Source organism: Scheffersomyces amazonensis (genome assembly GCF_036850825.1).
Source record: "Scheffersomyces amazonensis strain UFMG-HMD-26.3 chromosome Unknown RJT21scaffold_3, whole genome shotgun sequence".
In the NCBI taxonomy this organism is placed as follows: domain Eukaryota; kingdom Fungi; phylum Ascomycota; class Pichiomycetes; order Serinales; family Debaryomycetaceae; genus Scheffersomyces; species Scheffersomyces amazonensis.
The window spans coordinates 1,427,003-1,451,180 of record NW_027042743.1 but is presented as its reverse complement, the minus strand read 5'-3'; the positions used below and the strand labels follow the sequence as shown (position 1 = coordinate 1,451,180).

General features: G+C 33.5%; 7 protein-coding genes and 2 non-coding genes across 9 annotated transcripts; 5 read left to right on the top strand and 4 right to left on the bottom strand. All coding sequences in view use genetic code 12, as the record gives it.

Annotated features, from left to right (window-relative positions):
- Positions 1-524, top strand: RJT21DRAFT_120560 (uncharacterized protein; the record flags this gene model as incomplete). The annotated part of the gene is made up of 1 exon (XM_064881768.1): positions 1-524. A coding segment is annotated over exon 1 (164 nt), but the record flags the coding sequence as incomplete, so codon positions are not given.
- Positions 525-1,350: 826 nt separating this feature from the next.
- Positions 1,351-4,392, top strand: RJT21DRAFT_139940 (uncharacterized protein). Its single transcript, XM_064883356.1, has one exon. It carries the CDS (start codon positions 1,808-1,810, stop codon positions 4,142-4,144), a length of 2,337 nt encoding a protein of 778 aa, XP_064738750.1. The 5' UTR covers positions 1,351-1,807; the 3' UTR covers positions 4,145-4,392.
- A 1,353-nt stretch (positions 4,393-5,745) lies between these two features.
- RJT21DRAFT_1435 (uncharacterized protein) lies at positions 5,746-8,087 on the top strand (the record flags this gene model as incomplete). Its single annotated transcript, XM_064883427.1, has 2 exons — positions 5,746-6,119; positions 6,878-8,087. 2 exons carry the CDS (start codon positions 5,746-5,748, stop codon positions 8,085-8,087), a joined length of 1,584 nt encoding a protein of 527 aa, XP_064738749.1.
- A 319-nt stretch (positions 8,088-8,406) lies between these two features.
- Positions 8,407-9,957, top strand: RJT21DRAFT_126659 (mitochondrial 37S ribosomal protein mS43). The gene has a single exon (XM_064882871.1). It carries the CDS (start codon positions 8,816-8,818, stop codon positions 9,932-9,934), a length of 1,119 nt encoding a protein of 372 aa, XP_064738748.1. The 5' UTR covers positions 8,407-8,815; the 3' UTR covers positions 9,935-9,957.
- Positions 9,958-11,578, bottom strand: DBP5 (ATP-dependent RNA helicase). Its single transcript, XM_064881767.1, has one exon. The coding sequence runs from the start codon at positions 11,559-11,561 to the stop codon at positions 10,023-10,025; it is 1,539 nt and encodes a 512-aa protein (XP_064738747.1). The 5' UTR covers positions 11,562-11,578; the 3' UTR covers positions 9,958-10,022.
- A 110-nt stretch (positions 11,579-11,688) lies between these two features.
- Positions 11,689-11,788, bottom strand: RJT21DRAFT_t81. The gene has a single exon. It is a non-coding gene; the product is annotated as a tRNA-Lys (tRNA).
- A 6,308-nt stretch (positions 11,789-18,096) lies between these two features.
- Positions 18,097-19,263, top strand: RJT21DRAFT_120552 (GLTP domain-containing protein). Its single transcript, XM_064881766.1, has one exon. The coding sequence runs from the start codon at positions 18,290-18,292 to the stop codon at positions 18,935-18,937; it is 648 nt and encodes a 215-aa protein (XP_064738746.1). The 5' UTR covers positions 18,097-18,289; the 3' UTR covers positions 18,938-19,263.
- A 1,553-nt stretch (positions 19,264-20,816) lies between these two features.
- RJT21DRAFT_t80 lies at positions 20,817-20,890 on the bottom strand. The gene has a single exon. It is a non-coding gene; the product is annotated as a tRNA-Val (tRNA).
- A 415-nt stretch (positions 20,891-21,305) lies between these two features.
- ALG8 (dolichyl-P-Glc:Glc1Man(9)GlcNAc(2)-PP-dolichol alpha-1,3-glucosyltransferase) lies at positions 21,306-23,077 on the bottom strand. Its single transcript, XM_064881765.1, has one exon. The coding sequence runs from the start codon at positions 22,996-22,998 to the stop codon at positions 21,355-21,357; it is 1,644 nt and encodes a 547-aa protein (XP_064738745.1). The 5' UTR covers positions 22,999-23,077; the 3' UTR covers positions 21,306-21,354.
- Positions 23,078-24,178: the final 1,101 nt, after the last annotated feature.

The window sequence follows — 24,178 nt, the reverse complement described above, 5'->3', positions numbered from 1 at the left end:
TACTACTACTACTACTACTACTACTACTACTACTACTTACTTATCACCACTACAATGCATTAGTAATGTTACTACAACTATACTATTATGGTAACTATTACTTTGCATCTCTTGTCGCTATACTTCTAATTTACTGTTATAATTCATTGTTTGTTTGTTCGTTTTTTATATACTTTTTATATCTACCTGTAATTACTTTACAGTTGTATCTCCATAAAACTCTGATTAGTTAATTATTAATACTAATAATAACAAAAAAAAAATACTTTAAAATTGTAGAACTAAAGCCAATAACGTCAAGTACCAGCTACAAATTTTGCATCTATTATCGTTTAACAAAATAATTCAAATCGTTTATTATTTTCAAAAGTATAGGGGTAGATAGGAGACGAAAGCAAATAGACAACAACAAATTTAAAAATGACACAATTGAAAATTAGGCTCAAGTCCTGTGCTCTTAAATTTTAATAGGGGTCCCCCACGGAGAGTAGCAGCCTTGTATATTATATACTGCAGTTAAACAAATCAGCTCAATTTAGTTTTACACCATATTTATACTTTAGTAGGTACTACTACTATCTATATAGTAGTAATTACTCGTGTCTCTAACTCCTTCCCTATTGGGCACGCAGGTCGTGTACCAGTGTCGAATTCCATTCAACTTTTTACTTTTTGCTTTTTACATTTTTCTTTCCATTGCTTTGTCATGTGAATACAGTTAGATCTTGTGTTAGTTTTAGTGAGCTGATTATTATCATACAAAATAAAGTTATGTGACGAACCATAAAAATGTAATTACAACCAAGTTGCTAACAGCAACTTAAATTATAAAAACTAGTTAAACTATTAGTTAAACAATTAGTTTAATTACTTTACTAACTTATCTGTAATGGCTCATCAGCCAATTAAACTTGAGTATTACCAAAATTAAATGGTCACAAAACGTCCCCATTATCCTGCATATGCACACAGGCGAAATTTTTGGCTAATTAATTTTGATTATTTTCTACCTGCATTGTCTCGGAAGTATTACGAGCATTATTACCCCTAGAGAAGGAAAGTCTAAGTAGGGACTTAAGTTCAATCTCTCTAAACTATAAGGAGTTATGGATTAATATCATTGGTGTACTACTGTAATACTCTTTAGCTCTGATTTCTTAACAAAGTACTATGGACTCTTGATCTTAGCTGACATACCCTTAATTTACGAAAAAGAAATTCGACATATTGATGTCAAATTTTACATGGATATCCTAATCCGGTAGTGACACAAACCTAAAAACAATCAATTCTTTTTTTTTTTTTTGATAAGCTATATACTAATTAAAATTTAAGGGTATTGATGAATGGCAAGTAATAAACTAAGCCAGAAGAAAAGTAGCAACTAGAAAAACAAAAGCATCTGTAAGGAACAGAAGCTGTATAGTTACTTCCTCTTTATCAAGTTCAAAGCACAAAGGAAAGAAAGTGCAAGGAAATAGAAGAATCGGATTATTAGTTAGAATAGCCATTAATTTCTTTTCTCGCCAAATTTTGATTCAGCTCTGGAAGACATCTTAACCTTCAACTTGCTACAAATATATGTTTAGACACTTTCGCCCTTAACTCACAGGAATTATCTATCCATCTATATCAAAAAACTTGTACGACGATCTCAATCAGTTTTAGGGTCCGCACATCATCATCATCATCATCACATTGTTTCAACGACCCTTACTTCATAACCCTTTACAAAATAATTATTCCATATTATTCTATTGTCACTGAATAGACTAGAGCAAAAAGCTAATATATTCAAGTAATAAAAATGACAACTAGAAGTGCCGTCAATCACTCGACGGATCTACTATTGGGAGATAGTACGACCAACAAATCTCCTTCTACCTCGGTTCATAATACAACTTCAATATCTCCTAATCATAAACTATCATCCGACAATAATATTAATAATATTAATAATAATAATAATAGGAATAATGGTGGTAATAATGTATCCATTCAAAAATCATCTAGTATCGTATCTAATAATTCTAGCAATAGTGGAAAGGATGAATTACCTCCATTCTCTTTTAAAAAGAAGCCTATAGATCAATATTCCGTGGTTAAAAATAGATATTCATCACTTTGTAGAACAATATCATCATCTTCAACTACTTCAATAATGACTACTGCCTCAATGACGACAACAACAACAACAACCAATAATAAAAATTCTACATCTAAAGAAAGTGATTCATCTCCTGCAGTAATGTTTAAAGATGTTGATTATGATGAACAGATTCGATTTCCAAGAATGAATAATATGAACTACTACACTTATAAGAAGAAGAAGAGTAATGATGATGATGATCAAGAGGGAGAAGTTGCTGTTGATACAGCTGAAAAGGTAAAACCAGTGATTGCCAAAGCTCAGGAAGCTCAAGATAATTCTAATACTGCAACTAAGAAATACCTACCTGCTGCATTTGATCTTAATCAACCTCTTCGAAGATATTCCCTTCCAAATAATAATAAAAATAATTCTGACCCTGCATCAGCCTTTAATATATCACCTGATAGGCAAGTCCTGGATTCCCAGTCTACAAAAGAAGGTACTGAACAAACAAAACAATCTCCACTAGAATCTCAGGTAGAAGTGGAAGATGAACAATTGTTGAGAGAATATACGTTGAATAATTATATATATCAACGTAATATAGAATTTGTTCAGTTGAATCAACAAATCAATAACTTGATGGATGATGATAAGAAGAAGTTTGTTGATTATATACCTAAGAATAATAGAATTAGGAATCAACTTTCATTTGCTATCCATCCCACAAATGATACTAATTCTAATACTACTACCACTAAGACAGTAACTTCTGATGCTGGTAATACTAATACCAATACCAATACCAATACCAATACCAATACCAATACCAATACCAATACCAATACCAATACCAATACGAATACTAATCCAACGGAGAATAATACGACTACTTCGAGTACATCATCAAGTAGTTCAGCTATCTCCAACATGACATCAACTACTACAGCATCATCGACTTCTTCACACCAACCTTCAACAACCGCAACTATTAACCAAGTCTATCAACTCAAAAAACCACTTAGTACTCCGGCAGTGCTTCGTCCCAATAATACTACTCCTTTAAATCCTGAACTTCTCACTCCTATTCAAACTAATCATACATTTGCAACTTCGATATATACCATTTCTTCTCCAAATCAAGGGGTTATTGATCATGATGATGATACCTTTGCAGAGCAAGATGAAAGTGAAGACGAAGGTCAGCATGATACTTTGACTTCAAGAAAGCATTCATTTACAACCAGTCTTGTTACCACCAATTTTGCTATTGAACCTACGCATATACATTGGAAGAGTAATAACTTCACATCTCGTTGTATGCAATGTTTTAAAAGCTTTGATAATTCTCTCTTGGCTTTATTCTATCATTATTTAAATCTGACTAATAACACTCTGACTGAAGATGCACAATTATCATTTGCAGCTTCTAAAGTTCCAGCTTCATTCTCAACCAGAAGAAGCAAACATCATTGTCGATTCTGTGGATTGATATATTGTGATGATTGCTTAGTCCAAAATGATAAATTGGGAAGTGTAAGTCCACAACATGATCAACCTATCCTCTTGGATTCTAATGCTAGATTTGTTATTCCCATTGTTAAGAACATTCAGCAACTTTCATCTAATTCATCATCCACAGCTCAAGATAAGGTTCGTCCAGTGACTGATCCTAACTATTATAAGCTTTTTAAAGTTTGTCTAAAGTGTAGTCTTATTTATCAGGCATTCCTTAATGATGTTAATAGCAATGAAGATTCTAATAATAAAGTGACTGCGCGATTTTTAAAACATAGTCCATTTATTTATGTTGAGAATCCGTATGTTGATAAAATGAAGCAAGAGGAACAATTACGAAAGAAGACGACTGGCAATGATTTAAAAAACAAGAATAAGAGAAAATTGTCGGTTCAAACACCGGGTGTGGCAGGGACATTTTTAAGAACAGGTAAACCAGCTGGAACTGGTGGTAATGGATCTAGTGCTATTGATGATAGAAGACCGTCTATGGTTGGAGAGGTACCTTCTGATTGGACTTGGAGTTCTTTTTAATTTTTGTCTGATATTTTATTTCATTTTATTTCATTTTATTTCATTTCTTTAACTAATTAATTAATTCATATCTATATTTCTTTCTTTACTTTCCATAGATTACTTGATATACAAAATGTTGCGTAACGTTGCTGCAAAATGCAAAGTAGGCTTGGCTATAAAATATTTGGCATATAGACGATTGGACATTTATGTCTAAGTGTCACAATAACCGTCAATAAAATAAACGAGCAGATACATAATAAAATAGGCTAAATAATCTAAATAATAATGACCAATGAATGCTAAACAATGCCACAGTATCGGTTACAATCATATATTACTGTTGCTTACTGTCTCTAGTTTACCGCTGTCATGTCTACTGCTAACATTACAGTAATTAATAAATTGTCAGTGTCTAAATATTTAGTCGGTTGTAGAGTAATATTGCCTAATGCGGAAAGACAATCAACAGACCACAAAATCATAATTAGGGTAAAGGCGAATCTGACGCGTTTTGTGGTTAACGATATTAAGTGGACATAAGTTCCAGTCAGTGACGATTAATGAGCAATACTGGAAGTGGGGGCGAGAAGGCGGATAATCGTTGTAGATTGTAGATGTTGTATACTGTACGGCTATTGTTTAGTGGTGGCAGAGATATGAAACTACCACATTCTTTACATGAAACAGAAGACAATCAATTATTATACCAGATAGCGTTGCAGATGTGTTTGAGGTGAGTTAGAAAATAAACTAAACTGTCAGATGCGTACCTCTATGTAAGTCATTTAACTGAAGATATTAGTATGGTGTCTGTCTGTCTGGTGAGACATAAGACTTGAGACATTTTACAATCTATTGTACATTATTAGATGCTTATGTTATAGCCAGTAGATATACTAGATATCATATTATAATCAATCTGTAGATGGTTAGTATACTAATTATATATAACTTAAATAAATTAGCTACAATACTTGTATGTAACTGTGATAGTTACAAACTCTTGAGACACTAATTTACTGAGACTTCTCCCGCAAATCTCCCCCTAAAAAAAAGAATTTTAATTCTCGTCAATCTTTTGTACACATAGCCAAAAAATAAGTCAACACTTTCTTTTCTTACCTATTCACTATATAATTTATAATATTCACAACTACGATCTTGTCGAGTGTTCCCGTCAGTCATTTTCGTCACTTATCCCATTCGTTGTCACTTTCGCTTGTAAATTCTCTTGCTGGTAAACTAGTGGTGGTGTCGTTGAAATTTTTTTTCTGACTCCCTGCCCCCTATTGATTAGTTATATCTAACTTTTATAATACTAATCTTTGACACTCATACAGTCTTTGTATATCTACCAAATATTGAATCCTTTTTAACTGGTAAGACAACTTCTTGTTCTATCAGTATTTGTTGTTTCTTCAATCATTTTAGAGACTAGGTCATATTCCCTCATTTGTTAGCTCAAGCTCAAATTTGAATTCCCAGTATTCAATCAATTCCCATACCCATTTGACGAATATCTTCAACGCGTTAATTACTTTTCAAACGTCAATTCCAACTTATATATCAGTCCTTCCATACCGTCTATAATATTTAATTCTATATAAATTTCAATCATGTACCAACAACCAAATCATTCATATAGTTCTACTGATTCCTTTAAAAGAGTATCTTCCAATAATCCATTCAGACAATCATTGGAACTGCCAACGAAAGTTTCAACTACTATTCGTCAACAATATACTTCCAATTCCAATCATTCCAATGGCTCTGGATCTCATTCTAAAGCCCATAGACATAATACTCCTCCTAACTTTGATGATTGGGTTCTAAAGAATAAGCAATTACTTGACTTATCCGATGAAGATGATGATGACGATGACAATTATGGTCTTTCTGTCAATCATAGGGGTGATAACTACAATTATAGAAAACCCATTCCTCCTAAGCCAGTGAGAACTGGTAGTGATAGTAGTATTAACTACGGAAAGTACGTATAAATTTTATTTACATTTACTAACTACTTCTTTATAGTGAATCTGGGTTTAATGAATTATTGAAATTAATAATTACTAATTACTGATAACTCCATTTAATTAAACACTGTAATTTACTTAATTAACTTAATTAACTTCAGATTCTAAATTAGCATGCATGCACGTGAGCACAGGTCATGTTACCTGTTTTTTGTTTTACACGATAATTTGCATGATCACTGCCCCCTCCTTACTCCGCTTTTGGTCTTCATCATAATAGTGCAACAACAACAGTAATATAATTCTCACTATTGCTACTACAACTATAACCATAATTTATATTGCTAATGGTAGTAGTATAAATACTATATAATATAATAGATTTTTTTTTGTTGCTTAGCACCTGACCCAGTCCAGTCCTCAAGCCTTTCTAAGCCTACTGTGCCCCTCCTATTTTATCTCACGATAAACTACTTATACCGAACCAGGCCACGCAAAAAAAAAAGATAGATAATATATTTATATTGTTAGCAGAGATCCAGACCTTTTTGCATTGTTCTTTTTCGGGGTGTGAGCAAAGTGTCTGTCGGAATTGGTTAAGTATAGTGTGTTAAGTAAAAATTTGTTGTATTAATCAGTTATTTGTTAATTTGTTAATTTGTTAATTTGTTAATTTGTTAATTTGTTAATTTACCAAAGATTCACTTTGAAGTAGTTTTAGTTTTAGTTTCAAAATCATGTCTGTGGAAACTAACCCATTTCGTGTTTATAGGAAATCTAATAATCCATTTGCTGGAGCTTATAGTGAAGATGAACCATCTTCTAATAATCGTGAAAATACAGTAAGACGTCATCCTACTCAGCCTAATTCTCAATCAAAATCTCAATCAAAGTCTCAATCTCAATCTCATCATCCTACTCAAAAACCTCCTAGTCGTCCTCCAAAACCTGATAGTTTACCATCTTATGAAGAAGTAGCTGGTCCTGAAGCTGCTACAAAAGATTATCCTCGAGAAAAATCATCTTCATCATCTTCAAATGCAAGCTCTTCTGGTTCAAGAAGTCATAGACATCATAGTTCAGAAAGAAGTAAACCATCTTCTGGTTCAAGACATCATAGTGGACATAGATCTTCAAGAAATAGATCACCATCTAAAAAGAAACCAGCAGAACCTGTTAAAGCAAAGAATTTGGATACTATTGATAAATTGGATGTAACGGCATTCTTTGGAGGAGGTTTCCATCATGATGGACCATTTGATGCTTGTACACCTCATCGAAATAAAAATTCAAAAGTTGCTCCAGTGGCTGCATTCCCTATTGATGGACCAAATAATTCTATTAAAGGATTAGCTGGTAATATTGATAAGAATGAACAAATGAATTTAGCTTTTGGAACTTACGAAGAAGATCAAAATGAAATTGTTGGAAGAAGAGGTCCTGCTGGTACAGAATATATATCACCTGGTAATAGTAATGTTGCTCGTAACGGTAGTCATAATAGCAATAGTAATATCAATATTAATCCTATTAATAATAATACAGATATGGCTATACCTAGTTTTAAAATTAATTCTGGTTCAACTATTTATACAAATCCATCAGTGGTTGATTTTAATGCTAATATTAAAGCAGAACCAATTCATGGAGAAATTTCTCAAGGTCTTGGATCAACTACTTTCTTGGATGGAGCTCCAGCTTCAAGAGCAGCTGAAACTCAAGAATATTATGCTAGCGTTAATGGTATTGGTAGAAAGAAATCAATTGTACAAAGATTAAGAAAAAATAGTGCTACAAGTGAAAATAGTTCTCGAAGAAATTCGAATGATTCTACAGATATTACTAGAAAGGGATCATTTAATCAGAATACTAACACCAAGAGCTTAAGTACAGACGAATTAAAACCTTCGTCAACATCAGGAAGTGGTAATGGAGCTTCTTCCTTGATTAGAAGAGTTAAAAGTTTAAAAGTTAGACGTTAATGTGTTTCTTTTTATTACTTGTTTGTTATTTCGGGTATCTTTTTTTAGCATTCTACATGTACATGTATTTACACGGGGGTTCATTTATTATTCATCAAACTCAATGACAACAATATATATTATAGTAGTAATACTTTATAGTTGTTGTTTTGCTTTTGATGTCTTACGGTTATTGACTTGTTATCATAAACAACAAAATCAGAAAAACAGTATTAGTGCCATAGCAAATTGAAAAGTGATACAGAGCAGTCAATCAGTATTCATTTCTTGTTTCCTTACATCATTATTATTATTATCTTACTTTTTATCTCTATCTATTTTATTATTATTACTATTATTATTATTATAATTAGTCTTTTTTTTATTACTATTATGCTTCATTTAGTGCTTTTGTTGTTTATTGTTTTGAGTCTTTCTTTTCGATTTTATTTTGTATAAATTGTATTATTTCTATACTATAGTCATTCAGATCTTTACACTGGATACTTCTATCAATTATATAAACATATTACTATTTGATAATGGAATTGTAAGCCAGTAACAGTAGACACACACCATTGTTCATGCTTTCTACTACTTTTCATCCGCGTGACTCTGCTCGTGACTCTTGCACCAAAATTTTTTTTCATCCAAAATTTTTCAAATTGGCTAATAAACTACGGCACCTATTCGTTACACTACTGCTAATTTAAACAGTTACTAGTACTAACGCTAGCACCAACACGACCATGTTGAGAATATCTAATAGTAGAAAAGTGGGAGTGAGTTTGAATAGCAAAGTGGGAGGATTATCTAAATTAAGTCAAAGATATTTAACATATAGATTATCAAGATTACCTGCTTTAGAAGCTATTCAATCTAAGAAGAGTGATTTTAAAGGATTATTCTCTAATAAAGCCATCAATGAAGTATGGTTCAATCGAGGTGAACAATTAGTGGATGGGTTAAATCAAAGTATAGAGCAAACGTTTGTTACAGATGGTGAACATTCACTTCCAAATAATTTACCAGATTTAATAAGTTCAACCATACATAAACCTGAATTTTATGGAGTTTATTGTTATTCAACTTTATTATATAATTTACAATTCTTTATGGAAAATATAAGACCAAGTGAAAATTCTGCTCATAAAATTACAAAAGCTGATTCAAATTCATTATTAGCTAGTCCATTAACTGAATTTAATAATGAACCTCGTGATGAATTAAAGAAATGGATTAATGATTCCTTTGGATCTTTAAGAGAATTCAGAACTTTATTACTTAATTCTGCTAAAGGAATTAAAGGTGATGGTGTTACATGGTTAGTGGCTGAAAGTAATATTAGTCAAACTGCTATAAATAATGGTGGAACAAAATCAGGTAGAGGTCCACAATTTGTTAACTTAAGAGTCGTTAACACCTATAATACTGGTTATGTTGATGATTCTGTAAGATCAGGTCAAGTCAATCGTTTAAAGCAACAAAAGAAAGTCAGAGAGGCTTCTTTAAAGGCTAAACAATTGGAAATTCAAGAAAAAGAACAACAACAACAACAACAACAACAACAACAAGAATCCCCAAGTAAATCAGAACAATCTATAGTGAAACAAGAAACAGTTGAAGAATCAATTGATGAATTAACCTTAGGAACTATCGAAGAAGCTGAATTAAATGTTTTATTTAATGATAAGAAATTGGTACCTCTCTTAGCCATTGATGCATCACCAAGAACCTACTTATTAGATTATGGAGTATTTGGTAAACAAAACTATTTGGATAATGTTTGGGAATGTATCGATTGGGACGTTGTTGCTCAAAGAGCTCCTCAAAGAACTCAATCTATTATTGGGGACTTATATTTGTAAATAGCTAAACTTAAATCATCGTATATATTTATATATATATATATTAACTGTATATTTTACATTTTTGTAAGAATTCTAGAGACTCTATTTAACCTTTAATTACTGCTTTAACAATCTTTTCAACTTCATCCCAATCATCAGTTGGAACTCTTGTCATTTCAATATTACCAAAGTATTCTCTAATCTTCATTAAAATCTCATAAGATCTTTTATCATGAACAAATGAGATAGATACACCAACTCTACCAAATCTACCAGTTCTACCAATTCTATGCAAGTAAGTTGATGGATCAGGATGTCCATCTTTATCTACTGGTAAATCATAATTAACTACCATTGAAACAGATGCAATATCAATACCTCTAGCTAAAACATTGGTTGTAATTAATACTTTAGATCTACCTTCTCTAAAATCATCAATTAATTTATCTCTTTCACTTGTCTCTAATCCTCCATGTAAAATAGAACATGTATGACCTTCCTTTTTCATTTTAGCATATAATATATTAGCAGTATCTTTTCTTTCCACAAAAATAATTGAAGAACCAATAGTTAATAAACCATATAATTCACATAAAACTTCGAATTTATGATTCTCAGAATCACAATCCATATATAACTGTTTTATACCTTCAACATTTAATTCTTCTTGTTTTAATTCTAAAGAATTGGCATTTGGAACGAATTTTTCAGCATATTGTCTAACTTTATCAGGGAATGTAGCTGAAAATAATACCAATTGAGCTTCCTTTGGTAAAAGTCTTTTAACTCTAAGACATTGATCACCTAATCCTTGAGCATCTAACATATTATCAGCTTCATCTAATACAAAAGTTTTAACTGAATTAAGTTGTAATAATTTTCTTCTAGCCAAATCAAGTACAATACCTGGAGTTCCAACTATTATGTGAGCATTTGAATTTTGACCTCTTTCTAATGAATTTGGTACAATTAATTGAGTAGTTACTTTAGTAAATTTTCCCATAGTAGATACAACTTCTAAAGTTTGTCTTGCTAATTCTCTTGTTGGAGCTAAACATACACATTGAGTAACTGGTTTATTTTCATCAACTCTTGATAACATTGTTAAAGAAAATGCTCCTGTTTTCCCTGTACCAGATTGAGATTGTCCAATCATATTTCTAGCTGGATTTGAAAGTAATAAAGGTAATGCCTTTTCTTGAATTTTAGACGGTTTATTAAATTTCATAGCATATAATCCCTTTAATAATTCTGGAGATAATCCTAATTCTTCAAATGATTTTACTGAGAATAATGGTGAATTAGGATCTGCCTGTATATCGGCAAGCTTAACTTTAACATCATAAGTAGAGTCAATCAAATTAGTTTCTGGTTGTTTGACTTCTGCTTTGACATCATCTTTCTTTGTTTCTTTTTCAGATTCTACTTTTGTTTCTTCCTTTACTTCAGCTTTTGCTTCTTCCTTTGTTTCTTCCTTTGTTTCTTCTTCCTTGGAACTTACCTCTTCGGTACTTCCCTTTGGACCCTTTGGAATTTCCTTTTCCTTTTCCTTTTTAGGTTCACTGTCAACTCCTTTAGCATCGCCTATGGAAAGAGACGACAACAATTCGGCCGCATCGGCTTCTACTCTCTTTTCACTCGACATACTTCTGGTTATTCTCCCTTCGATGCCATTATGTTAAAAGACGAATCTAATTTTCAATGTTGTTCAAAAAATTATAAAATGGCTCACGTGACCACAATTTCCCGAAATGAAAAAAAAAATAAATTAAAGCCCGACGCGGGGGTCGAACCCGCAACCTTTTGATACCTTAAGTATGTGTTTTAAACTTTCTTAAAAGTCAAACGCTCTAGCCATTGAGCTAGCCAGGCCAATTTATGGTGAAGTAAAGATGGAATGTTACTCATAGATATCTGATATACTCTCTATATGCAGGATTTTCTATCTCGTGATAAAAAATGTCTGACTACTCTGTTAATATAGGTCTAACGGCCTCAAACAGTACTCCCAGCGCATCTCTTAACGAGTCATTACCTCCCCCAACTCCTCCCGAGCCGATTCCACCTGATAGGACGCTAGTCCCGTCGGCCCTGTCGACTTATGAAACTGCGAGTGAATCCCCAGGTGTCCACTCAAACAACCCCTTACAAGGGGCTTTAGAACCTGATCTGATCGACGTCGATGTTCCGGAATATGTCCTGGACTCATCTCTGTCTTCAAACTCTTTAGACCAGCTGTCAAGCGTCCGTAATTCCCTGAATTCGGCTCCTACCAGCCAAAAACCCATTTCCGATTTAACGGTCGAAAATTTTTCAACCAGTCACGTGACTCCGCTCACGTATGCTGAAGCTGCTAAACCGGCTGCAACTAGAACTAGAACTAAGGAAAAGTCTACACTTCCTCCTATCGATAATCCTTTAAACCCGGTACAATTACAGGAATACGAACTTATTGTTGAAAAACTTGAGAAAGATCTTTTATTAAACGATGAAGAACGTGTTAAATACGCTAAGTTCTACTATACCCGCCAAGTTCATCACAACTTGGGGGTTAGTGCCTATACACTTTTGAAAGATCGGTTAAAGGAAGTTCCAGAAGACTTTCAAGAATTATACATTGAAGAATCTGGTAAAAATATCTTCACCACAAACAATCTTAGTATTGATTTTACCCAACAACCTCCCATTGACACTCCAACAATGTTTACCCTTTTAGACCAACATTTCAACCAATTCTTTACAAAATTGGAAAACGATGTTGAACAGAAGATCCACAATCTCGAAGGGGTCTTCGCTAGAGCTAGGTTGCATGTCAACCAATACGAGGAGCTCAAAAAACTCCTTGAAAGTTCTAAACTTAAAGATCAGGATTTTGCCTCGTCTTTCAACCTTTTAGACTTAGAATTAAGTATACAAGATCTCAACTCCGAAACACAAGAAGTTTTGGTGGAAACGTTGAGAACCTGTAGAGACCTCAGTCTCAAGAATCATTTTAGATTGCTCATAAATGGAGACTACTGTACCGAAATGTATTTTAGTGACATTTATTCAATCACTTTCCACCAACTAAACCATTTGTTGAATAAGTATGATCCTAAGACATACCCAGAAAGCCATCACTTTGATATCCAATCCATTGTTAAAGAGGTTCTCTCCTCTTCATCAACAGGACCACTTCACATTAATGGTACTGACTTCTACTTTACCTTGAATCACAAGATCTCCAACTCTCTTGCCCTTCTTGAGTATGAGTTACCAGAAGATGACGCCTTACAGGCCAGCACCAAACTTAGAGATTTCTTCGGCCCTGAGCCCAAAACTAAATCCAAGACATTTGATAATCGAATGCAATCCCTTTATTCGGGCTCACCTCCAGCCCACATTCAAAAGGTCCTTACCACTCTGGATTCAGAACCGGAACAATACTTTAAACTTATCAAAAGTACTGAACCTAAATTTTCTAAAATTCAAGACAAGAAAAGAATGGTTACCCTTTATTTTCTCGTAGACCTTACTACGGACACAATTCCCACGGGCACAAGGAAAATACTTGAAAATCATAAAGTCTCCATCAAATCACACCTTAAATTCTGCTCCTACTGTCACACTAAAGCCCACACTAGATGGGGATGTACAAATGCTCCTTGTCTTAGATGTGACTCACGTGAACATAATGGACCAGGCCATAAGGCTGCTAGAGAAAAGGCCGAAGGAAACAAACGTCCTCGCACCACTGACTATGACGAACCTCCTAAGAATGACGTATCAATGGTCAAACCATCAACCAAAAAAACTAAAAATGGTAGTTTTACCACCCCAACCAAAACGGTTAAAAAATCTTCAATTCCAAACCCTGCTGTTTCTGCTATTCAAACCAGCAACCCATTTATGGTCCTTTCTGACGAGGAAGATGAAGAAGAACTCTCCTCCTCCGATTCCGACTCCACTTCAACTGTTACTGCTTTATTACACCAAAATCAAAAACAAAAAAAAAATAAAAAAACTTCTGAAAAAACCTCCGAAAAAAATACTGAAAAATCCAAAAACTCCAAAAAAAATGATAATCAAGAAACCCAACCAGCAATTGCTGCAAAAAATATCACTGAATCAGAAACTTCTGAAAACCTTTATTCAGAAACTATTACCCCTGCCAATAGTTTCATAGACACACAAATTGATATTGATTTGAGCCGTTCTGACGAGCCATCGTTAGAACCAACTCAAATTGATACCGATTTAACTATGGCAGAGGAACCAAATCATCCATTTAGTTCCACCAACTCAACCCCCACGAAGTCGCCAAGTTCCACTACGAGACGACTTCCTTCGCTAAATCAGGGTCTTCTCAGGCCACTGATTGGCAAACTCCGCTCTCCAAGTAAACCAAAAGGAGACTTGCCAAAAGAGCGAATTCTACATCAACGAAAATTAAACGCTGTCATGAAAGCATCCAACCGTATGGAGGAGCAGTTATCTGACAGCCAACATTCAAACACTCTGCTTGCTACAGAGTCTTTTGATGACAATCTCCCTTCCAGCTTAAATAACAATCAGTTATGAATAAATCAAATGACATACTATCATTTCGTAACCGAAAAATAAGATTACGACCACAATCTCGTCAAGAACTCAAATTCACAACAATAAATATACAACAAACCCAAAATCATCAAAACGTTTTCAAGTATCTTAAACGCCATGACCTAAGTCTCTTAACAGAGATCAAGGCGGGTGATGCAGATAACTTATCGACAACCCTTTCCAAAAATAGTAGTACTTTAGCCTACACCAGACCATCCTCAAGAACGGGAATTGCTTTTCAAAACAATTCCCAAAAATTCAAAATAATATCAACTTCGCTTCTATCAAATCAACTAGAACAACAATACCAACCATATGTAGCAGACATTATTATCCAATCATTAGAAAATAATCGTCACTACTTAATAGTATCCATATACGCGCCCACAGGAAAAAAATTCAAATTACAAAAATATCTATTTTACCAAATAGACAAAGCTATCTCAACTATTAAAGCTAACCACTACCACAATCTCATCATTGTAATTGGTGGGGATTTTAATAATGTAATACCTCACTCAGACGAATCATCCAAGCCCCGAGATATTCAGGCCACTCAATATCTTATCAGACTTATTAACAAAAACAGTCTAATAGATACGTTCAAATACCTCCGTCCTAACACTATAGCTCCTACCAACCGAAACCATAAAGCATCACGTAGAATCGACCGGTTTTACATCTCCAATCCTGAAAATGAAAAAATCTTAAAATTTTTCATGCAAAAACCATCCCAAATATCAACCACTCACTTAGCTATAGGTTTTCATCTATTAGTAACTGAGAATCTACGTATCACGGCGGGAAGAAAACGTTTTATAGTTCCCGAGAAATACTTAGATGACGATGACTTCATAAACTTAATCAAAGACCAACCCTTCCATTCTTTGGCGGATATGGTCAACCTAATTCAACCAATTACCAACAAATATCGTCAACTCACCCAGATCAGAGGGGTAAATGTATTTGAAACCCAAAATAATAACATAACTACGCCATATACTGCTTCATATTTTAAAGACTTAAAAGAAGCTTTTAATGGTAGTAACTACTCAAATAACTTAATCACTGTGATTCGTTCAGGGTCACAAAAATTCTCCACCACTCCAGACATACTTAATGCCATCTCCCAATACTATAAAAGTATGTTCACTCCAAGAGATACTTATCCAACGGCTATGAATCAATATATTCAGAGCTTCAATAAGAAATTCTCGACTGATCAACAACGTCAACTCAATCAAACCTTTGACTTAGATGAGTTTACATTGGCCTTAAAGAATACAAGCAATCAAAGTGCACCAGGACCTGATGGTCTTACTTTCAGATTTTTGAAAAAGACATGGGATAAAACAGGTCCATTAGTGGTCTCTGCCGCCAACAACCTTTTTACCTCATCATCCTTACCTACAATCTTAAAAGAAGTCATTATCAAAATCATTCCCAAACGGGAAAAATCCATACAAGTGGAGGATTTCAGACCAATATCATTAATCAATACAACTACTAGACTAATTGCCTCGGTATTAAATCGCCGATTACTTACACATATCGACACTATCATCGGTAAAAACCAAACTGGGTTTATGCCAGAAAGACAAATGGATCAACAAATAATGCGTTTCAGAGCATTAGTTAACCATATACTCAAACAACAACCACAAGAATATCAATCGGTTATACTTCTTGATTTTACTAAAGCGTTCGACAGATTCCATCATGACTATTTGAGAGAATTACTCCTCCACATCAACTGTGGACTAAAGTTCACCAATATAATCATGCTACTTACACAACAACAAGAAGCTAAAGTCATAGTCAATGATTTCCTCAGTCCCCCCTTCTCTTTGGGTACCGGAACCCGTCAAGGATCTGCAATATCTCCATTATTATTCAACATAGCTTTGGAGCCTTTCTTGACTAGGCTAGAAAACAAATTATCAGGAATTGAACTTCCACTTAGGTGTGGCCAGACAATTGAGCAAAAGTATTTAGCCTTTGCCGATGACGTAACACTCTTCACTGGTAGCAGACAAGATTTGCTTACGATACAATCGGAAATAGCACTTTTTGAACAAGCTTCAGGTTCACTAATCAACCAAAAGAAATCCAAGATCTACCATTTCACGGATGAACCAATGGAAGAAGTCCTCCCTTTTCCACAATCTCCCATTCGAGATCAAAACTTCAAATATTTAGGAATCAGTATAAATAATTTTCTGTGGCCCACATATATTGAAAGCCTCAGAGTAGGACTAGTTACAACAACGGTTCGAACTCTATCAATCCATCAAAAAGCTGAAGGAATCAACTCCTTGGTTTTTTCCAAACTTTATTTCAGAGACTTACATCATCCTATGCTGTCATCAGACATCAAACAAATAAATGATATGATCAAAAACTTCTTTCCTTCTCACATTGGTGTAACTAATCTTTATGCTCTTAAGGCCCAAGGAGGATTTGGTCTTCTTGATCTAGAAGAACAAGTCAAAGGACGTCGAGCCAGATTTATACACAATATCTTAATCAACGACGAACAATCTCATCAGATATTGCTTCGAGATAAAATTCAACAGTATATCAATGATAATGCTTATGTTCCTCCAGAAATCCCACTCCAACCAAATAAACGTTTAACATATCCTTGGTTTCGTCTCCTTGCGGGTACCCCCATCAGGCATAAGACTGACCCTTCTGTCTTTCTTAAAGATTCCATGTGTGTCGCCAATTTTTTTACTAATGCTGAACAAAGCTATTTCTCAGCATGGTTTGATATAGCTGAGAGTAAAAATCCTTATCGGTTTGAACTACCTCAAAATTATTCAGAAGAAGAAATACAACAACTCATCCTCCAAACGCCCCGTAATTTCCAATGGGCTAACGACATGTATGAGCTCACACCGAGTTCTTTCAAAAGCAGAAGCAAGGCTAAACAGACCAAGCAAAGAGTATGCCTTGAACCAAATGGTTGGTCAGTTGACTTGAGTATATCACAAGCTCAATGGATCAAATTCTGGACAAGATTGAATCATCTAAAATTTAATGCTCCTAACAATTTCGATGAACTACATCGCTACAATTTAGGCTACAGACGCCACTACAATCCCATCGCAGACAATACCTGTGATATATGCAAAACTACGGTATCAAACTCCGAACTAGCTAGCCACATCTACTTGTCTTGTACAGTAGCTGTCAAACTCTGGGAAAAACTCGGACCTCCACTTCCGCTTAACTTCACTGCTTTAGTTGCAAATCCAAATCTTTCAATCACAAATGCTACACGCATCAACAGATACCTACAAGCTATTGATTCCCTCCGGAAGAAACGACGAACTGAGCCGGTTAGTGACAAACTAACCGACAAAGTTCTTTATCGATGGGTATCATACTTCACCTTGGCTGAATAAATAGAGCCAAGACGCTAACTGGATAACTCCAGTACCTCTTTCTTTTCAACAAGACTACAATCTTTATCAATGTCCTTAACCAACAAGAGTTTTTTACTATCTACATAGTTTCTCTAAATTTTTTACCATTTATGACTCTCTATTTACATAGAACTTAATAAATGTTGTATTGAAAAAAAAAAAATGTATGCAGGATTGTACAGGCCAATATCAGGGTATACTAGTAAATTTAAATAATTAAAGTTTTCCAAAAGGTTAGATTCTCTAACACCTCTCTTATGTATTTTATAGAGTAATAATATACGACTGATTGGCAAAACGCTATCAATTCATATAGAAGCATCACCATAAAATGGCAAAAGTTGTATAATCAAAATTTAATATGTCTACATTCTTTGATGAAATGAAAAAATCCTTCGTGGATGTTAAAATTGTTGATAATAAGATCGACAGTGTTGATTTCTTAGATGCCTCAGAGTCTCTAGTTAAATTACTTGATTTAACAGGTTCTTCAGTTTTTGCTATTGTTCAAAAGGATATGACCAGTAATATTTCTGACATTCGAAAGACACTACATTTACAAGGTTCTAATACTTTACAAGATATAATATTATCCGAAGCTATCTGTTATCCTGACGATAGGTTTGCAATTCCACCCTTATTAAGGTTATCTCGTGAATTACAATTCATATCTCAATCCATAAGAGAAACGGTCGAAAATCCTGGTGATGAATTGGCTAGTACTTTCACTAGAACTTATGATAAAACTTTATCTCAATATCATAGCACGCTTATTAAGTCAGATTTCAAATTAACCTTGAAATCTTGTCCAAAGAGAAAGGAGTTTTATGAAAAATTAGGTGCCGACCAAGAAAAAGTTAATAAACAGTTATCTGAATGGTTAGTAGCATTAGAACACATTGTTAAGATCATCTTAGATTTCTTTGCCAAATTTATTACGATCATGAAAGAATTTGAAATAGCTCACGTTAGCAGTCTCATTCTGGAACTTAACATAAACGGTCCATAGAAGGGTGCAAATTCACCTAAGTATTTAGATCTATATGGTACTTCCTCTCAGTTGACTTGGAAATAAATGTTATATAAGAAATCAAGAATCAAAAATGTTAGAAGAAAAAAGATGGCAAAAAAGTTAAGATGGCAAAAAAGTTAAGATGGCAAAAAAGCAAGGTATAAAGCCATGACTACACGACCTTAAAATATATTACTGCCCGATTTAGTAATGTATCGCATTATTTGTTAATCTGCTATAAATTACCCAAGAAAGCAATCAATTATTCCTTGTGAGTTGCTCCTAATACTATATGTAGTAAAGTAAAACTTATATTTTTTATTTCCTAAATACCCATAAACCATGATAATAATTGATAAAATATCTGATCCTATAGAATTAAATATGCTAAATTGAATTTGCCACAGCTTTGTCCTTAAGATTTATATTTATTTTTAAACCAGCTAAAAATTGTAAATCTTTTCACCTATGATACCTTCCGCGAATTCATCATCTGAATCTTCATAATTATGATCTAAGACATGACTAAACCAAGACTTTGCGTCTTCATGGAATTTGAATCCATCTCTATCTTTGCATAAGATATTGGTATCTTCCTTCTCAAGTTTTTGAACGATGTTTATAATTTCAATTGGATGCAAAATAAGATCTTGTAGAATAACATTCAAGTTTCTATCTACAAGGACTCCATTGAAATTGGAATGGACATGAACATGATTGGCTAATGCATTTTCTAGGTCTTCTAGCTTGTAATCAGAAGCGTCGAACATTTGTTGAAATGTAAAGTAATTGTTTTGTGTAGAATATATATAATCTAAATTAATTTAGTGGTTGAGAATTTTGGGATCTGGATCCGAGTTCCTGTCAATGAACTCAAAGAATTATTGATCTTTATATATTATCATAAAAGCAATCGGTTTGTAATCCCTAAGATGACCCGGTGATTCGCTATCATTAAAACACACATGCATTTAACTAAAATATTTAAATCTACCACGTCATTGCTGTATTTGTACTGGCGGAACATGACATCAGCATTTCTTAATCACCGAACGTCACTTGTTTTAGCTGCATAGTTTATTTTTTTGCTGCCGGATCGGTCCCTTAATTCGTCTCACTTTTTTTTTTTGGTGACTGCAAAGTTAGCTGAGGGTCACTAAAAATTTACGAGCAGCCCCAAAGCTTCGCTAACTAAGAGTAATTTTCCCTAATTGTATAACGAAGAAGTGATACCGGAAAATCTTGGCGGCTCTCTGTTCCGGTGGTCAGTTTAATGCCTTTACTTATATTTCTAGTTGTAGATCTTGATATGGAAATGGTTCCTTACCTTCGTAACTGCTGGTTGGGAAGCATAATAATTATCCGGATATTATTTCATGCATACATCATACGGACAATTCTGAATGTATCCTTCAACTTTTAATGTAACATGATACCGAAGTTTTCTTGATATTTCCTTAATATATCTGTTGTGACCCTGATTACAAACTATCCACCATTTAGCTCTCTTTCAGGTTTGATATATATTAATTAAGAATCTATCTATTGAGATTAAATATCTAGTTGGATAGAGAGCGAAACCTTTGGAATAAAAATTATGCCGACAGGAAAAGGTTATCTGGCCCCAAAGGGTTTGTTAATATAGAAAAGATCTTGAAATGTAAAGTTATAGATTAGTAAATCCTCTCTCACTAGTGCATGCTACGTAAATTATGTGCGGCTCTATCAATTAAGTGAAATGAGTTGATCTATTGTAATATCTTTATTAGTCTTGGCTTTGGGGGTATATGTGCTGTGGTACCTTCAGACAATTATTTACAATAATATCAGACATTTAATTTCAATAAAAAGTGCAAAAAAAGAAAAAATAAGAAAGTGATTTTGCCCAGGATCGAACTGGGGACGTTCTGCGTGTTAAGCAGATGCCATAACCAACTAGACCACAAAACCCTTTTCTTGTTTCTTATGACCTCTCAATAATTCGTGGAATTATATTTGTGATCCCGTGACAATCACGTGCAAATATTCGGCGCTACCACATTTTGACTTTTTTATACCGGTACCAACTTTTCCTATTTGAGGATAAAACATCATAAAATGAGGACCTATGTAGAGTCTTACAACCATCTTGTTAGCTATAAGTAGTAAATAACAATACTGTTTAACATTCTTGACTTGCCTCTTAATTTTAAACCCATAGAAGGCTTATTTCACCTTAAACTTTCTTTCAAATTTAGAAACATTTTGCACCCAAATAACAGAAACTTAATTAAATTTAATAGCATTGGTTTTTTTACTTTTCTTTGTATATCAAATCATCTCTACAAGTATGAAGAGAAGTTACTTAGTTATTTGTCTTATAAAAGTCTCTATTATAATCTGATTCTTAACTATATACATTAAAAAAAACTTATCTAATCATCAATCCACAAAGAATCGTAGATGAAATAATACGAAGAGAAACCATTAAAACTGCTTATAATTCCAATTCCACAATAGACACTATAGAACATCAATTTTAAAAATTCGAGCCTTTTCAAAATTTCAAATTTATTCTCAAAAATATCCATTAAAGTAGTCACAGCCACTAATGGGATTAAACCTAAAATATATCCATGAATAACTCTATCTAATATATTACCTTCAAGTACTTTTGGAATGCTCACTACTTTTCTAAAATTGAAATAAAATATTATATACCACAACACTGTATAAACAACTTTTATAGGCCATTCAATACTAGTAAAAATTAATGGAAATAATGATACATAACCACAGGAGACAAGTAAATTAAATGGTCCTAACAAGAGTCTATCCCTACTTACTAAGAATGAAATTGGGAATATTACCAATAAAATAGCTTTTTCGTGAACATGCCAACCAAAGAGAAAAGAAGAATAACCACATAATGTTAATGCTCCAATGAATCTTCTAAATGTTGGTTGATAAAATAATGGTAATAATGCTAGTATTTGATAAAATAATGTCAAATAAAATGTCAACTTTGGAGTGATTGTTGGTAATATCAAAAATTCAATATCTCCTACTATACCTCTTGTAGAAGTCTGGATTAAAGATTCATCTTTTAACAAGTCAGGATTGAACTCAAAGATTTGTTGTAAGGGGTAACGACTCAAGGTTAGATTTCTGTATACTTGAATCAAAACTCTATCTAAAAAGGAATAAATAGCCCATACATTTGGAGCCCAATAAGCATGAGTTAATCCACGACTAAATGGGAATAAACGAGAGAATAATTGAGGTAATTGATCATAGAAGGGTCCAAATGCTACAGCAAAAACAGCTATAACCACAAGACCCAATTTAATCAAATTCTTCCATCTCACGAATCTAATTAAATTGATCAACACATTAACTTTTTTATTATATTTCAAGTTCAAACAATAGCTTCTTAACAAAAATACAAAGACAGCCGGTGCCAAGTATAAGTAGATATGTTTAAAACAAATTAATAATGCAAACCAAAATCCACACCAAAGATAGTTTTTCAATCTAGCATTATTTATCATTAATACTAAGAATCCATACATCATACCATTGTATTGGAAATGAATATGATCAATTATTAATAAACCTGGTGATAAAACAAGACTGGCAGCTACTACATAACTTCTAGAGAAAGTAGCACGGTCATTTGTTTTAGATGTTTGCATATACCAATGTAAAGCCCAGAATAATACTATTTCACTTAGAATGACTGTAAATCTTTGAAAATATATAGTTGGTAAACCATATTGACCCCTTGATACAATATCTAAACAACCATCTTCCTTAACTATTGATGGAACCAATTGTGATAAAGCCCATTCAAAATAGGCAAAGAATGGTGGATAATCCAAAGTCCATTGTGAAGTATCTTCAAAATACCATTTACTTAAGGGTAACTTATTAGTTATGGCTAACCAATTCCGATGAACATCGAAATCAGTAGAGTGATAACCCACGGCAAGTAATAATTTTAATGCCAAAGTTATCACCCATATATTTACGAGGGTATACTCACCATTTGGTGATGATACCTTAACTTCGCTAGCCATTGACTGCTACTGTAGTTAGATGTCGGTGGGTTTTATTAAAGCCGCCATGTTTTCGAGAAATTTCTTGTGATAGTTTTTCCGTGCGCAAGAGCATCTACAGACATTTTACCTACCGGATCATTAACGACGTGAGATATTGACGGTATATAATTATATAGTCAGGGGAGAGGGGAGAGAGGAGTGTGAGTGTGTGTGCGAAAGTTTCTAAGTTTAACCCTTAGGGTGCAAAATGTAATCGGGGAAAAGTGCTTCCCAATCTTCATTAAATAAATCGGAAGTCATTAACACTGGTGGACCACCTAAGAAGTCTAAATTGTCATTGAATAAGATATCAGTATTGGTTTCAACAATTGAATTGTTGATTGAGTTTATAGATGATACTGAAGTCTTGGTGGTTTCATCTCCCGGTCGATTGTTATATATTACATCATTCAGTGTGGTATTTTGCATTCCTTGAGCAACAAACTGTTGATTGGTAGTAGGCGGCCTAAATTGATCATTTTGAACATTAGGTAATGTAGGTACAGATAAAAGTTCATGATGTGAAGCGTGTTTTGAACCTATTTCACTTACTGGTTCAATATTGTTTGTATATAACTGATTATCAAATGTACTTGTACCCACCCGTGGAGATTCTTTTACCACAGGTGTATTAGTTACTGACAGTTCTGCCGAACTCTTCCCCTCGTGAGATGTTTGTTTCTTCAATTCATTTCTTAATTTTGCTCGTTTATGTCTAGTTTTCTCACTATTTTCCTTATTTTCTAACTTTTTGGCTTCTTCATTTCTCTTTCTAAGTTTTACTTTAACCAATCTATATGATTTTTCGGCTAATTTCCATGTTCTGGAACTTCCGTATAATACATTCATAAAAAATTGTAACTGATCTTTAGTCTCTTCAAGTAATTGAGTACTTGAATTCGTTAAAAGAATTATAGATATTGCTAAAATCGAACAATAAACCATAAAAATTGATGTTCTTTGAGTTCCATTAACTTTTTGAAATCTATTTATACCAACATGTAAATCTTGGATGGCATCATTACAAATTTTAAGTGGAGATAAATCCAAACTCTTTTGCCATGGAGTACCAACAAATGGTCTATTTAAGCATAATATCAATATATAATAATAGAATCTAATACTGGTAAATGTTGGATTATCTCCTGTTTCATTTAAT